The sequence below is a fragment of the Peromyscus californicus genome, unplaced genomic scaffold, assembly GCF_007827085.1.
Source record: "Peromyscus californicus insignis strain IS unplaced genomic scaffold, ASM782708v3 Scaffold_7__1_contigs__length_154581171, whole genome shotgun sequence".
Lineage (NCBI taxonomy): Eukaryota > Metazoa > Chordata > Mammalia > Rodentia > Cricetidae > Peromyscus > Peromyscus californicus.
The window spans coordinates 77,681,391-77,698,816 of NW_026294595.1; the positions used below are offsets into that span (position 1 = coordinate 77,681,391).

The following is a 17,426-nucleotide window of genomic DNA, read 5'->3' on the forward strand; positions in this document are numbered from 1 at the left end:
CCCATGGTTTTTATTGCAAGTTCCATAACCTCATTTTTTGAAAAAAATTTAAAATGTTTTTCCAAACCCTGAAAAACTTGAATAGGAAGCGAAACTTCCCATAGTCTCCTTCTATTAGAAAAAGAGGTATCTGCCCTTCCTTTGTTTCTAGTGCTTGACTATTGGTCCTCCGCCCTCTGTACTACTAAAGGAAGAAGCATTCAATGGTGTTTGTTTAAGCTGGGAAGGAGGGCTTTCTGCAGGGCTGCCTGATAGAGGATAGGGACCACAGCAATGTGCTTTTACAGTGATGGAGAGGGGCTGGGCTCAGATCCTAACCATACTGGGAAGGTGGGAATTTATAACCAATGGAGTAGGGGCACATCAAGAGTCAGAGGGATTCTGCTAAGGACCTAGCAGGATTCTTGTTGAAGTCAGGCCAGATTGGCCAGATACCACTTGGAGGGTGGTAGATCAGAGATGGAGAGCTGCACACTGAAGATGGGGATGCTTGCTAAACTGACTCGGTGGGGTTCTTTGTTGAAACAGTGTTTTAAAGGAAGGAGACAAATAGAGTAAAGATGGAGGGGGGGGATCCTGTGAAAGGTTGGTAAAGCAAAGATTTTTTTTTCAATCCATTTGTTCTTTCAATAAGTAATCCTTTCTAAACTGACAAGGATGTGATATAATGATGAGTACCACAGAGGGTTCCGGCCTTCGTGGGCCTCACATTCTCGTGAAAGGAGGGAAGGGAAGACAGACAAGATGAAACAAACAGGAATTCAGTTGGTGATACAGACAACAGAAGTGGGCTGTGGGGAAGAGTGAAGGAAGGAGGCCCGAGTGGCCAGGGTGAGCTGTGTGGGAACGAGGCATGGTACAGGCCTGGCAGTGGAAACCCAGAGGAGGACTCTGAGGAGGGGAAGCAGGGAGGGGAAGGCTTTTGAGGATCAGAACAAAGATCTGCAGCCACTGGAGTGAGAATGGTTAAAATGGTGGAAGGAGTGAAGGTGGACAGGCAGTCGGGAGTCAGAGCCTCCAGGGCTCCGTGGGCCACTGATGGGTTGGATTTCATTGATTTGTGACAGGGAGCTTGCCGGGATAGTGACCTTGTAAGCAGGACACAGAGCTGAGAATATAACCCACCTGTGGGCTGCATGGAAACACTCCCTACTTCTGTCCCAGGGACTGTGTCCTGAATTGGAAATGGACCCAATAATTACTGGGCGTCACTTGACTTCAGAACTGTTGGGTGGAGCCTTAAGCCTCTGTTTGCACTTAATTATGTATGGCCTTGTTGGTTTCATCTCAGGAGTTTGAGTGGTAACCTTGGACTTTGGGCACTTTCCCCTTTTCCATGGAATCTCATCTCCAATGAGTTCATTCATTGATATGGAAACCCAAGAATACGGTTCAAGCCAGGTGTGGGGAAGTAACGGCCCTAAATCCAAGGGCAAAGGCTCTCTTATATCCCATTAATACTTATCCAATTAGGGGTGGGCAAGTGTTTGGAGTAGCAGGGGCTAATCCACATTCCCCAACTCTTAATGGCTCACCTTGTGGCATTTGGTTAATATTCTCTATCTACAACCTTGTGGCATCTGGTTAATATTCTCTATCTACAATGGGAGCTGGTGCTTACCCCACTGCCCAAACCCCACCTGATGGGTGCTCCCAAGGTAAGCCTTGCCTCTCTCTCGTCCATCTGACTGGCTCAAATGTACTGCCCCTGGGGAACTTTGTAGCTGATCTTCCTTGGCAAAGTGCCTTGAAAACATGTTTCCTCTGTCTACAAATTACTTGACCTGAGGAGAGGAGGAGGGGGATGAAAGAAAATTGAATAGCATCCTAAATGGCTCATATCTATGTTTCTCTGGACAGCTTTAAAGGGTGATTGGTGTTAGGAAAAGAATTGACCTCTTGGTTTATGAAGATAAACCCTTCAGGGCTTTATAGGAAAGCATTTTTTTTTCAGTTATTTACAGTCTCAATGACAAAGTACTGGCCCCTGGGACTCCATAGCTGATTTATGAGGTGTTGTGATTATGGGCACACTAGAAGAATATCAAATGGGAAGAAACATGAGGGTTAAAAGACATGACAGAAGGTTTGTTTCACACTCCTATTAATGCTTAGAGAGCTGTCCTCAGCCATGGCCATCCTGTACCCCAGGGGAAAGCAAGTGAGGATCAGGTTTCCCCGGGAAGAGCAGAGCCACACTAATGCCACATAAAGTGGCTCTTTCTGAACAAGGTTTGCTTGCAAGACCATCTGCTGTTGGGTAGCCTGTGAGAGGCTTTAGAAAGCCTCATTAGCTCAGACTTGGATAAAAAAAAATGCATGGACCAGGAGAGGCCTTGGTGCCTAGGTTTGTGCAAACAGAAGCTGTCGTGAAGTTTTTCCAAGAGTAAGGAATCAAATCGGGAAGGGTGGGGGAGGGACTTCAGCAGTGTAGACAATACACATTCAAGCTTGAGCTTCCCAGCTACCTGGTGGTGCTGGAGTCAGCCCTTCTAACCCTGATGCCCACATCGGAAAAATGAGACCATGTCACCCAATGAGGTCCTGTAGTCAGTGAAAGGTTGGACAAAATCAATGTTTTCTGCATTTAAGGACTCTCATCTGCTCTCCACAGCCTTTCTTTAACTTAGGAAAGGACCAGGGGCAGGCCTGATTGCTAGAAGGAGGGACGGAAGGAAGGAAGGAAGGAACCAATGAAGGAAGGAAGGAAGGAAGCGAGAGAGAGTCTGCTTAGCAGTCCTTTCTTTCCTGACCTCCGCTGTTGGGATCCCTATCTGGGAATTTTATTTTCTTCTTTGTCATTCTCAAAAATACGTCTATAATTGTTAATGAGGTATAAATCTTCCTACATATATCTTATTTTAGTCAGACCCCATCAGAATGTGAACAAATTCATGCCCAGTAACACCTCTATTAAATACTACTACTAATTATTATTATAATAATTAATTATGGTAAAGAATGGTCCCAGACAAGCAAAAACTAAGTCAAGATGAGAGCGTTTTCCCACGAATAGGAACAGAACAGTTTCCAAGCCCTCTATAAGATAATGACAGCATACAAATGTCAATGTGGGATAAATTGGTATATGGCAGTTGTATGCTTACCTACAAGGAACTGGGAAAGTGCACTAAAAGGCAGCTGTTTGGCTTGGTGAGAAAAACCCCCACCTCTGGGCTTTCACAAAGTGAGGATGGTTCTCCTTCTGGCTTTGTGGGTTTGGACTCGTGATTGAACTTTCCCAAAGGACGGTTTCCTTAATTACGGAGCGATAATACTGACAGGCAGCTTTTAGGGCTGTGGTCAGGTTAAGTGAGGCCCTGAGTGCGCAGGTCCTGCTGTAGTGCTTGAAACACAATGAACCATGCCAGCGTTATTGCTATTATGTGGGGAGGAGCCCTTTCAGGCTTAAAAGTCGCCCAACCACATCTCTCTAAATGCACTCCTTGGCTCAGTTGCTTTTATTCTGGTAGCCCCCTCTCTCTTACTCCTTCCCTGTCTTTTTCCTGCTCTCTTCATCATTTTAAATATATTTCCTAACATCCAAGATTTTTTTTTTAAAAAATGGACATTTACAAATCACAATTTATACATTTCCAGAAAGTTCCTCAGTTCGACCCCAAATTCTAGGAAGGAATTGAAGAACAAGGGCGTCGAACAAGATTCCAGAGACACAATGCATCTCTCTCAGTCTTTAACTCAGTGTTAACTTATCTCGTTAAAAGATGACAAGACATGCCCCCTTCATTCCTAAAACTCACCTTAGCAATAAAGTTTGCCTTTGAACTTAAATCATCAGAACATGCGTCACTACATCCATAAAACAGTTAAGCCGGTCAATTCAATTGAATCTTGTGCTCATTCTCATTCTCAGCAAAACACTCTGTGTGTGTGTGTGTGTGTGTGTGTGTGTGTGTGTGTGTGTGTGTGTGTGTAGTAGAATAAATAAATAAATAAAACGAGAAAGGGTTTTCCTCCAGGTGCAGTTCCCAGGTGGGATTTAGGTCCTGAATTGCTTGCTTAATGATCTCTTCCATGTTATTGTTTTCTTTTGTGTTTTTCAGGTACTCCCCGCTGGGTATCGCCTGCCTGATCTGTGGGAAGATCATTGCCATCAAGGACTTAGAAGTGGTTGCTAGGCAACTGGGGATGTACATGATCACGGTGATCGTGGGCCTCATCATCCACGGGGGCATCTTTCTCCCCTTGATTTACTTTGTAGTGACCAGAAAAAACCCGTTCTCCTTTTTTGCTGGTATTTTCCAAGCCTGGATCACTGCCCTAGGAACAGCTTCCAGGTAGAGGGCAGGAGAAGCCACCTTTCTCCATGTTGGTTCTTTCGCTCTATTTGACACTTCCCGTTTTCCCAAACCTTCCCTGAAGTCAGTGAGAACACCTTGCATATCATATGAAAATATTTTCCAGAAGGTAAACACTTGGAGCTTTTGGCTTGTCCTGGGCAATGCTGAAGCTCCTTTCTGGTTACCCTTGTGGCTGGTCAGCAGCTGGACTACAACCATAACCTCATATTAAATGTTTAGGGGGTTGCATGGTGTAAGCCTGCATGCCTAACTGCCTAACGTGTTACCTGAAGCACTAATGTAATGTAGCCTTCAATATCATTCAGAGATTGTAGCATGATGTCGTTCACTTAACATACCACCTGTAATTTGGAAAATTACTATTTACTATTTAAAAAACAAAACAAAACTCTACTGAGGTTTTCCCCAATAATTTTTCAAAAGTGGGAGAATCAACTTATTTTGGAAAAGGTGTGTCCATTTTTTATTATGTATATGTGTGAGTGACTGCATATGTATGGGCTCTCCATACATGCCTGGTGCCCTCAAAGGCCGGCAGAGAGAGTTGTAAGCAGTTGTTTGCTGAGAACTGAACCCAGGTCCTCTGCAAACTGGAGCTCTGTCTCGCCGGCACCAGGAGAAACAACTCTCACAGGGTAAATGGTGATGTGTTTTCCCCAACAAGCAGAAACCAGCTAATTCTTTGACTTTAGTATAAACCTCTTAGTATACAATTCTTCCCTAACTTTCCCTCCTCAAATCCAGCTTAAATGGTATGACCTTGATAGAAAGGCAGCTCCTGCTTCATTATCTATTTCCATTGCCTAGGAAATCAAATAGGACCTCGAATATCGGCAACAACAACAAAAAAATCATGTTTTGAATATAATCTTGGACAAAAGTTAGCCAAAACACAAACAAAAACAAGCAAAAAAAAATCTAGAACTGTATAATTTCAAAGACTGAAGAGTTTTTCTCTTTCAGACTGATGTTTTACTTCTGATATCTGTCTTTGCGTCAAAAACTGAGCCTGAGATCAAGAATCAGGCAACTCAGAGCCCAGCAAATGCCAAAACCCACATTGGAAGGCTACCGGGTCCAGCTGCTGAGCCTGTGACCACCATGTCCTGCTAGGCAGGTGCCCACTGAGTGGCACAGCATGGCTGGAGGTTCCAAGGCCCCTGTTTAGGCAGACAAAGTCACCTCAAGCAACCCAACAGCTGCATGGGAAGCCAAATTATATTTGCATATTGCAAGCCAGCGGGAATTCAATAGGAATAGAATAGGAGCTTTCAGAAAAGACTGAATCATGGACAATACTGGGGGCCAGATTCGGCATCCTGTTTCCCGAGATGAAGGGAAACACTTCAAACTTTCCCTGTTACTTCCTTATGCTTTAGTTCTCTGTAGATAAATGTCTGTACCCATGAAAACGCTTCTCTTCAGAGAAAAAGTAGCCGTTTCCTCCTCAAAAAAGCCAACCTTATTTATTTTTATTTTTGTTATCTGATCATAAATATGGTATGCCTAAATAGCAACCAAGTTCAGACAGAGGATAAAATTTTGAGGAGGACAATGAACCTCACCAGACTAAGAATTTCTTCAGCTAATGACAGTATGTGATAACCCTGTAGTTAATCCTTATACTTATAAATCTTCCTTTAAAAAAAAAAACTATGTATATATGCTACTCTAGGAACTTCTATTTTTTTCCATGGGTCAAGAGATCACGAAAATCTTATCTATTAATATAGATCTTCGCTACTATTTTTGTGAACTTCATTATAGTATACAGGATATAAAAGGCTGAAGAGATGGTCTAGCAGTTAAGAATGCTGGCTGCTCTTACAAAGGACCTGGGTTTGGTTCCTAGCACCCACATGGCAGCTCACAGCCACCTGTAACTCCTGTTATAACACCCTCTTTTGCTTCCCTAGGTACCAGGCATGTACATACATACGTGTCGACAAAGCACTCACACACTTAAAATAAAATGAAATACTAATATACCGTACTCTATTGCACTCCATGTAAATCTAAAGCATGCCCATTAAACAGAGCGCTGACAATCATCTCTGCCAGACTCTCTGATGATCCCCTCAGGATACATTCTAGACCTGGACTTGCTGAGTCAAGGAGTACGCACTGGTAGTTTTTGAAATGCATCATCACCAGTTAGCATTTCAGAAAGTCCAGAATTTAATGTTCCCACCAACTGTGTTTGAGGGAGTCTCTTTCCCCACCCACTCACTAGAGCTGGGGATTCCAATTCTGTGTTGCTTTGATGTATTCCAATCTTATTGGTGGGGAAACCACTCAGCAAATGTGCATGTATTTGATTATAGATGAGAGAAAACATCTTTTTATTCCTTATTGCCTTTTCCTCCCCATTCCTTGCCTCTTGAGTCATGTGTGAGCCAGCTCGTTTTTCTTTGTGGGTATTCATCCTTTCCTGGATGGTTTTCAAGCTCACTTTATGCATATGAATTATTAACTCTTACATCACATGGTACAGATAAGAAGCCTCCCTACTAGACATCTGTCTTGAAAATAAATAATGATGTTTGACACTGGAATTTTTTATTTGTATACATTCAAAGCTGTAAATACTCCTTTTTATTTAGAAATTCAGTTTTGCTAAATTATTTTTTCTATGCACAATTATAGCATAATGCATTACATTTTTCTAATACTCTTGTGAATTTGTCTTTAAGTTATTTTTAAAAATAATTTTTTCCTTTTTAATAGTCAGACCATTATCCTTATAATTCTAAAAGACAAGACAAATCCTAAAGAGATATGAGTTGTATATTCTGGCATTTAAATCAAACTCGCCGGGCGGTGGTGGCGCATGCCTTTAATCCCAGCACTCGGGAGGCAGAGCCAGGTGGATCTCTATGAGTTCGAGGCCAGCCTGGGCTACCAAGTGAGTTCTAGGAAAGGCGCAAAGCTACACAGAGAAACCCTGTCTCGAAAAACCAAACCAAAAAAAAAAAAAAAAAATCAAACTCAAATGCTTGAGTTATCTAAATAAAGCCTCAAATGTTAGACCCATTCCTCTGCCCCTTACTCTGTACTATAGGGAGAAAAACGTGGTTTTAATTTTCACTTAAAATGTGGCTTTTGCCTGGATGTGGAGTTTCCCCTTCTTAAAAGGCAACGGGCAAGACTCACATTCCAAGAATTGAGTCATGGTTTCTTTGCCATAATGGGCAGAAGGGGAAAAAATCCAGCGCCCAGGAACAACCCCCTAAGTGCCGCTCTGCCTCATTGTGTTGACGGAGGACCTGGCTAGTCACTTTTCACAGTGCTACAGCAAAACACCCACCAGAGAGAGCCTAAGGCAGGAAGGAAGGTTTCTGTCGGCTCAGGGTCCGAGGGGACACAGTCCCTTGTGGCAGGTAAGAGATGGAAACTGGAGCGGGTCCGTTCAGACAGCGGGAGCTCATGACGTTGGCTTCTTGTGGTGCCAATCAGAAAGCAGAGATGGGGCCAGAAGCAGAGCCAAGGCTGAAAACCTCCAAGTCCACCCAACTGGCCTCTATTCACTTAAGCCTTACATCCCAAAGGTTCCAAACCACCCCAAGGAGGGCCACCACAACAACCATAGCAACACTGAGGGTGGCTAACTGAATCTTCTCGATGGCTACTAAGGCTGGTAGCAGAGAGGAATGTGTCCCAGATCTCTGGCTTCAGTGCATGCCATTCATCAGAGGAAGAATCTCAAGTATTGGACATTATTGTTAGCATCATCCTAGGACCTCTCAGATGGGAGCTAAAAGGCAATGGTAGAGAGTCAGTCTGTCAGCAAGGAAGTCGCTAAATTCTCACATCCTAGTTTGGATTAGTTGACTGTATGTGGATTTGGAGGACATAAATATAAAACCTGCTCAGTAGAAGAATAGGGACTGTTTTCATGCTTCACAAACCATTCCCCCAGTCTCTCTGTCCGAAGACCTTTTGATGACATTTTGGAAAACAATAGATATAACAAGTAACATTAATATATTTTAGTGGTCCCAGAAGTATGCTTTGAGCCATATGACTGAGAATCCCAGCCATCAAAAATGACTGAGTAGTCATTTTGGATCAGTTATGGTATCTAGGAAACCCCCTGAAACAGTCCCAGGAAATGGGGAGAAGGGGTAAGAGGAATAAGAGGACACCAACTTCTAATTAAAACAGCTGAAGCGGCAAGCCAGGAACATGGTATTTCCTGCATGCAAATGAGAACAAAGCCTCACTTCTTACTTGGGCTTATAAGGCTTTTGTAAATGAGATGCATACAGCCCTGGCCCAATTAATTGACTTCTCTTTACCCTAAGACCAACAGGAAGCATTACAGAGCCCTGACCTGTAATCACAAAGGATGTTCTGTCTGGTAAGATGACTCCTGGATCAGCTTAAGCTGTGGACTTGAGTGTCTCTTATTTTATATGTAGCTTTCAGATTTAATGGTCCGGAGTAGGTCCTGGAATCAGCACATCTCTGAGCTGACCTTTTCTCCCACTGAGAAACTGAGACCTTTGTGAACTTGTCTGGTCTTGTTGAAGACTCAGTTGTAACTAGTATGAAGAGGTAATTCTGACTAAGGCTTGAAAGTACCTCCAAATGCTGCCTGTGCTGGAAATTTTCCAGTTCACTTAAACAGGACAAAAGTAATCTAAGCAAGACAAACTACAAACAATCCCATGCTGTTTGGCTCTTTTGCTTGACTTCAACATTATTTAAACTCTGAACAAATCCACCCAATCTCCTTCGCACTACTGTCTAAAAGGATGTAATATTCTGGCCTTGAGGAATCTTGTTCCCTTAGGTGTTCTATTTTAGAAGATGCTGAAGCATGCCAAATATTGTAGCCTCTAAGGGTGGGTCATGTGATTGGATCACCAGCCCAAGCCTAGGAGGATTGAGAGTGAAGTCACTCCTCACCGCCTTTAGTGACACATCCCATGATTTCCTGCCCTGTCATTGTGGAGACTGAGGACTGGCTGGTGGCCATGTCTCTGGGAGTTTGACTGCATGTCAAGTTCCCTGGTGGACTGTTCAAAGCTTGGGTTCGTGATGAAGGGTGCACAACATGTTTGTCCAGCGTTCTCCAAATTAGTAAGCCCAACTCAGGACAGGTCCCAGGGGCTCCATGCTGTCCAGGCAGTCATTTTGTTGGAACAGTATTTCTGGTATGAAATTTTGGGTCATTCAAAAATTCCTCATTTTGTTTTGCTGTTGACAGCTGATTGCTTTCTGACATAATTCTTCTGCAGCCCAATTCCTATGCACAATCAGATGTGCTTCAAGATTTATCCTAAGATGGAAACAGGGACTGAGGGATAGAGGACTTGGCAGGCACTGAGTAGCTCTGAGAAACCAGGACCAACTAAATATTTTGTTGCTTATCAGCAGCTTAGTAAGATTGAATTTAAACTCCCAACTCATTTTAAAAAAATGTTTCTAGTTGCTATTTTTTTTTGCATGTCACACTGACTAGAAAAAGAACAAAAAATTTGCAATGTCATTCTGGTTTGTGCTTTGTCCTGCCTCTAAAGCAGAATCTCTCTCTCTCTCTCTCTCTCTCTCTCTCTCTCTCTCTCTCTCTCTCTCTCTCTCTCTCTCTCTCTCTCTCCCCTGCCTCCAGTGCTGGAACTTTGCCTGTCACCTTCCGTTGCTTGGAAGACAATCTAGGAATTGATAAGCGTGTGACCAGGTTCGTCCTTCCGGTTGGAGCAACCATTAACATGGACGGTACAGCCCTTTACGAAGCCGTGGCCGCCATCTTCATAGCCCAAATGAATGGTGTCATCCTGGATGGAGGGCAGATTGTGACTGTAAGGTGAGCAAAGCGCATGCAGAAGAAACGGAGAAACATCCGTCTTCCTCGTTCTCCCTCCATACTAACTTCGCTTGATGGAAGCTGCTGGAGTTTCAGCTCTAGTGAGACACAGTGAAGAAAGTACTGGCAAACTTCAAAGGGAAAAGAATGTGACAGGAAGGGAAGAGGCTAGTGGCATATTACACATGTGCACTCATGTCAGAGCCAGATAAGATTTGACCAGTTATTTGTTTGCTCATTCAACACACAAGGAAAATCAGGCTTGGAAGTAGAGTAGCTTGTCCAAGGCTATACCACTAGTCACGAGCTGTCACGGCTATGGCTGGGGTGACATTTACTAATCAGGGTCCAATTATTCTGTCATTAAAATGTGTTCCCTTCTGGGTAGGTGAGCCAGCTCAGGGGATAAAGGCACTTGCCACCTGACGTCAATCCTCAGGCCCCACATAATGGCAAGAGACAACCGATTCTTTTAGGTTGTCCTCTGATCCCCAGGTAGATACCATTTTGTACACACAAACATGCAAAATTAATATTCAAAACATGCTCTTTTCAATGTTCCAAGGCATGATGGTAGATTCCTCGGTGTGACACAGAACATTTTACTGTAAATAAATATCACACAGTGTGCTTTCACTAATGCTTTTATTTACTACCTGTATTCACTACTGTTTTAACGTTGAGAACATTGTCCTGAGAGGTCATCTAAAATGCACTGCTTCTCCATAAACTCAGATCTCGTTTGTCGGTAGAGTCATTGACAGTTTCATTCTTCAAACTGTTCAGTGTGCTGACACGATACCGTGAAATCACTTCGACTCCAACTGGGAGCTTCTGTTAAGTTAGAAGACAGTTTCTGGCTTTAGTTAAAGTAGAAAATACAACAAAAAGCCAATGAACTACCTCCTGGTCCCACTTACGTCCCACTCCCACTCACAGTGGCTTGATGTCCTCATCTACAAATGAGGAAGGTATTCAGAATTGGGGACTGTGAATCGGCAGTTGGTGGGCTGAAGCCAACTCTGAGCCTTGCTATTTGCTTTGCAATGTGCTGTAAAATAATTAGAATGTTAGTGTCTTTGAAGACAGGTGTTTTCCATTTACTGGTCGCCCCTGCTCCTCACCGCCCATACCTGGCCTTGTCACCTACCACCACTGCCTGTCCCTTTAAGACAGTTAAAGTTATTACTTTGGGATGCTGTGAATTACATTCCCTTTCTGTCTCAGTTTCTATGAGATTGGTAATACAAGCAACAGGTGGATGGCATTCTGTGTAATCAATGTATTTGCAGGCAAAAGAAAATCCAAAGAAGTGTAACAACCACAGCCCCACTGATTCATTCTGTGGAAAGATTAGATTGATGTGGAAATAACTTTCATCTTCTGCAATGAGAACAGCTCCAGTCTTGTGGTGCCCCTGAGGTGGCATTCTTCATATCTCACCTCAGACATTCCCAGCAATCTGAAAAGGAAGGATGGCTTTTGTCTCCATTTCACTGGAACAGTAATATGAGGCTAAGGGTGTTTATATGAAATCTAACTTTCAGGGTGTGGATGCTGTAGGCAGGAGTCACATGTTGACCCCTTAGGCAACTCCTTCCATTCTCCACCCCTTTCCTTTCTGGATTGAACGCAAAGGAAGCTGTTGGAAGACTAGTTTTGTTGGTCTTGTCTCTATTGCACATGGAGAAGAGGCCATACCCTTTGTGTCCTGACTCATACAGTGGCCTTTCTTCCCTTCTAACTTTTGTCAATAAGGTCCTTCTCTACTTTAGAAATTCTGGTGACAGCTGGCGTCTGTTTGGCCTATCGCTCATTCTCTAGGAGGCCTTTGGTGGTCTTAGGATTACTTTAAGTGCCAGTAGTAAGAGAAGAGAAGAGGGGGGGTCATTTGTGTCTGATTTCTCCATGTGTTGAAGTTATTGAAAGGTCATACTCAGGCACTGGAAATTGAAATTCTCAGTGTTTTATGAGTTGACACCCCAGAAGAACCTCAGAGCCTTGCCTCATTTGTCTATCTGGGAGCCTTTTAGGCAGCTCAGAGTTATTTTTGTTGGGTTACCAGTTCCTTCCATTTCCTTAGAGTCATTCCAGAAGATTTTAATGAACATTCCATACACATCAAAGCTTGACTGAACAACTAAGTAAGAAAAACAAAGAAAAGAAAACCTTACCAGGTTTAACATTCGATTTGGAAATATAAATGCTTTGTGTCGCCATCTCATCTGGCAGATGAGGAACCTGAGGCTCAGAGACTCTAGCCATCCAGAGGATGGTTAAAATTCAAGTTCCCAAATTTGGATGTATTCTTCTGTTTACTACAGATCTTAATTTGTGACCTTTGAAGTGGCTTTAAAAACTGGGAATGGGGTCTGTATATATGAGCTGGTGAGAATAAAGCATGGAGAAAAAAAAGAAAACTTGCCCAAGCTCATATCTATAAGTGCTGAAGTAGGATTTGAACCCAGGCCACCTAAATGTGGGTCACACTGCCTCTGCTATAATTGGATAGATACTATTAGGCTGCTTTTGTGTGTTGATTTATCTGACCTTTACAAACACCTTGTGTTGTATATGCTAGAGTGGAACCTCCCATCTCCTCATCTATACCATGAAGGCAGCAATCACAGAATCAGGGTGGTTGAGAGCATCTCACATGGCACATATCACATATCAATAGATGGGAGCTATTGAAATTGTTACTAGTAATGACATTCAATAAGATAAAACAGTAGTCCTATATTAGTAGGTGAAAAAGTGGCTGGGACACAGTGAGTACCACAAATTAATCACAATGGGAAGCTTATTTCAGATCAGAGTATCAAACAAGAATCTTGTCCTAACAGATATCACATGAGACTTCCAACTTCCATGCTTAAAAACTCTTAGGTGAAAGGGCTTCTTACCTTAATGAAGCCTTTGGCCAAGCAATGATGGCGTCATGTTCTTTCATTCTTGGGCTTGACAGCAACCAGGCTTACCCTCCAGAGCATCCTATGCTGTTAAAATTAGAGCAGTGACTAAGTTGGGATTTTACTGGCATTACATAATTTTATCTACTTGGGACTTATTTTATGTTAACAATGCTACTGTTGGGAAATTTCACCAAGCAAAGGATAAGGTTGGCCATGTATGTTTAAATCTTGGCCTCTGGGCACGTTTAGCCAAATCCTCCTTAATTGTAGACATCTGAAGGTCTGCCTCCACAGGCTCCCACATGGCTCATGTGCAGTTCTCTGCCTGCAACGTATTTGGGGGGAAAATAGCCAAGTCTAGCTTTATGATGTGCCCATGTCTAAGTCCTTCCTCTTCTCTTCTCCCTCATGTAGGAGAGCAATGACCAAGAACTTTCTGTATACTTCTTAAGTCATAGACCTCCCAGGGTCATCAAGAGCCAGCATGTAGCAGAATCAAGCAGAGGAGTGTTCAAATCCCAGAATACCACATTGAATCTGAGTGACCCTATGTTGCCCACACTTCCAATCCCTGCTTGTCTTCTGGTGAAAGAACATGTCTGTGTACCTTGCATAGTTGTTGTGAGGTTCTGCTTTGATGTTGTGTACATAGAACTTGGCAGAGCTTCCAGGAACTTGACTCTGGAGAAGCCAGCCAGGGGAGTGGAATACTAGAGAAAGCAGAACAGGTCAAGGGGCCAGGGGCAGGCTGAGAATTCTCTAGACAACACTGTAGGAGGGCAAAATTACTGTTAAGATTTGACTCTCAACAAGAATTTTTGTACATACAGGATTTTGCCTCACAGAACCAAAAGCTAGTCAGATTGAAATGGCCATGGTGATTGTAAGAGTGACTCATGCCAAAGCAACCGATGCTGTAAATCAAACAGCCAAGGCTAAGGATGACTGGAACATGGGAATCCCCTCTTCCCTTCTGTTCTGTCCTTATTGGGGGAAGGTCTGAGGAGTCCTAGCTGTCTGGGGCTCTAGGGAAGTTTCACTCCCAAAACTGTTCACCTTGTCACTGAGTTCTTGATAAGAATGGCAGTTTATTTGGCTAGGGGGTTGTAATATGCCCAACCTCTCTTAAGTGCCTTTACACTTACTGGTCCCTAAAAGCTGTTGACTACCTCATGAAAGAGACACCCTCATTACTCCTTTGCATGGACGAGGAAGTCAAGGTACAAAGAGATGCTGTTGCCCAAAGTCATGTGCTTGATAAGTGATAGAGCTAGGATTTGAACCTAGATTGTTTAAGTTAAAAACAAAAAGTTGCTGCACACTATCTGCTGTCTCAAATGGATTCAGTCATGGAGTTCTCCGGAACCCAACACCAGCTCCATGCTGATGTGACAAGGAAGGTCACAGACATGTTCTGTAGATCACACCTAGGCAGGCGTCTGTAATAATACCCGAAAAGGGTGACAAACTGAAACAAATATGCCAACCCGCTGGAGCTCCAGAGGCTTTCCTTTCCCTCAGGGCCCTCTCAATTACAGGTCTTGGGATTCTAGGCTGGGTCACACTGATGGTCTGACTTTGTTAAAAGCTTCTGAGAGCCTGGAATTTGGTGCCTGAGTACCTGCTCTAGAAACATTCTAATGTTTTAACTACAAAGCAAGTAGCCCCCATATTTTTAGCACTCACAAAATCACACTGGGGAGCACTATTTTAAGAAGCAACATTCTATTTAGAAGTGACAGCTGTAGGTCTGAGGAGATGGCTTGCTTGATAAACACAGGGACCTGAGTTTGATCCCAAAACCCCCACAAAAATGCCAGGCATGGTGGCAAGTGTGTTTAATCCTAATACTGGAGAGTGGAAGACAGGCAGATACTTGGGACACAGTGGCTAGCTGGTGAGCTCTAAGCCAATGAGAAACCTTGCCTCAAAGGAAGTGGATGCTGTACCTGAAGATGACATCTAAGAAAGTCCTCTGACCTCTACACATATGCACTAACATGTACATGGCATACACACACACACACACACACACACACACACACACACACACACACACAGATGCAATTAAGAAGAAAAAAGAAATGATCCATTCTATAAAATGACAGTTACAAAGATCACAAAGTCACTGCCAGTTGGTAAGCCTCAGGAACCCTCTGGTATGTAGACAGGATACTTGGACCCAAGATTAATCTTTGAACTTTGGGGAGAGTTCAAAATGGTGCCAGGTATGCTCCTGATGTTTCTTGAAACGTTGATGAGTTTCGTGCATGAGAAACTCTCTTTTATTCCATTATCATTACGTGGCACCCTCTTTCTGAATAATGTGTTTTCCAGCCTTGGGAGAAGTGTCCAGGCAAGTGAAACTGAATGTCTCCTGGAATATGTCTATTGCTTCCCCTGATGTCCACTCAGTTAGTTCTGGACATTTTATATCATCAGTTCTAATGTTAACGTTGGCAATGATCTCCTTAGACTCTTACCACATAGTCCAAAGAACTGTGGCACTCACAGACGTGTGGAGGCATATACATAGGTGAGGGTGATTTATTTCTTTATCTTTAATATTTCCATGCCTATTTTTAGAACTTCAAGTGCCTTAGTACTGTGTACATTAGGCTATTTGGGTATCACTATGGGGATACGACTACAATCCATGAATTTATAAGCCTCCATTATTGTTGAGCTCAGTTCCTGGATATTAGTAAAATATTTCACATTTCTTTATTCCAAAGAGAAAGAAAGGAAGAGATTTTTAATGACTGTAGGAAAATTGGAAGGTTTTTTTTTCCTATCTCTAAGACTGCAAAAGATGTTTGCCAAGACTCTTTCTCTTCCCGTGACCTGGCTTCTCTGTCCTTGCAGCCTTACAGCCACTCTGGCAAGCATTGGTGCAGCCAGTATTCCCAGTGCCGGGCTGGTTACCATGCTCCTCATCCTAACAGCGGTGGGCCTGCCGACGGAGGATATTAGTCTGCTGGTGGCGGTGGACTGGCTCCTGTAAGTGCCTGTGGGCTGGGTTCTTCTGGGGATTGTGAATGCTGCCTTCCAGGAGTAGACAGATGACAAGATTGCAATATGACATTAGCCAGTCTCCCTTGGTAATTCCATGTGTCCTCCCTCTCCCTCTCCTATAAAAGTTACTGTGTCTACTCAGGAGAACCAAAGAGTTAAAAAGCAATTTGAGGGCCTCATAGTCTAGTGGAGGGATCAGATAGATCATAATACAAGAATAAAATATAGCATTGTGTAGCTTAAGTTTTCCTGCCTGGCCCACAGTCAGGATAAATCTCTCTCACCTGCCAGTCCCACAGCTGCTCAGACCCGACCAAGTAAACACAGACACTTATATTGGCTACAAACTGTATGGCCGTGGCAGGTTTTTTGCTAACTGTTCTTACAGCTTAAATTAATCCATCTCCATTAATCTATACCTTGCCACGTGGCTCATGGCTTACCGGCATCTTCACATGCTGTTTTTCATCGTGGTGGCTGGCAGTGTCTCTCTGACTCAGCCTTCCACTTCCCAGCTTTATTCTCCTCCTTGTCCCGCCTACACTTCCTGCCTAGTCAATGGCCAATCAGTGTTTTATTTATTGACTAATTAGCAACACATTTGCCATACAGAACATCCCACAGCAGTATTGAAAGGAGTTTGGGCTACAACTCAGTTGGTAGAGTGTATGCCTAGCTTCCGTTCCCATCACCGCATAAGCCAGGCAGCTCCGTCCATGGCTGCAATCCCAGCACTGAGCAAGTGCAGCTGGATGATCAGGAATTCAAGATCATCCTTGGCTACATAGTGAGTTTAGGGCTAGCCTGGGCTATGTGAGACCCTGTATCAAAAAGAAAATGTAGCAGTAATGATTCAGCTAACGATATATGCAAAGAATCACAAAACACTCTACTGAGTGAGTGGGGTCAGATATAAAAGAATGTGCACTGTATAGTTGCATTTTCATGAAACTCTAGGGGAAGACACTACAAGCCATAGCTGTGAAAAATGATCAGTGGTTCCCTTTGAGGAATGATAGAAATGTCCCATATTCACAGGTGTTTATATTTGTCACAACTGGTTGAACTATTTGCTTAAATACGTGGGTACTTTTTAACGTACATAAATTGCAGGTATAAACATAATTTATGGTAACATACAGTTAAAAGCACAATGATGTGTTATATGTGTCAGTCTAAGATGGAAGGGCAAAATGGGAGGCTATGAGAAAACGGCAGAAGTGGTTGCTGAGTTTGGGTACGCACTACATGTCAGCTCCTGTAATAGGCTATCACAGTCCTGAAAGTTTGCTCTTACCATTGCCATATTGTAGGTCAGAAGTCTGAGGCTTGGACTCAGGAATGCACAGAGATTTGAGCCTAGGC

General features: G+C 43.2%; 1 protein-coding gene and 1 long non-coding RNA gene across 4 annotated transcripts in view; one reads left to right on the forward strand and one right to left on the reverse strand.

Annotated features, from left to right (window-relative positions):
* Nucleotides 1–17,426, forward strand: part of Slc1a2 (solute carrier family 1 member 2) — a 132,984-nt gene that overhangs the window by 93,667 nt on the left and 21,891 nt on the right. For all 3 annotated transcript variants that reach the window (XM_052723612.1, XM_052723615.1, XM_052723613.1), the window contains 3 exons: nt 4,065–4,298; nt 9,937–10,131; nt 15,912–16,046. In XM_052723612.1, the coding sequence (XP_052579572.1) occupies nt 4,065–4,298; nt 9,937–10,131; nt 15,912–16,046 (564 nt within the window). The remainder of the gene's footprint in view (nt 1–4,064; nt 4,299–9,936; nt 10,132–15,911; nt 16,047–17,426) is intronic.
* LOC128100866 (uncharacterized) lies at nt 10,760–15,905 on the reverse strand. The gene is made up of 2 exons (XR_008214973.1): nt 13,038–15,905; nt 10,760–10,965 (listed from the first exon to the last, which is right to left on the reverse strand). It is a non-coding gene; the product is annotated as an uncharacterized LOC128100866 (long non-coding RNA).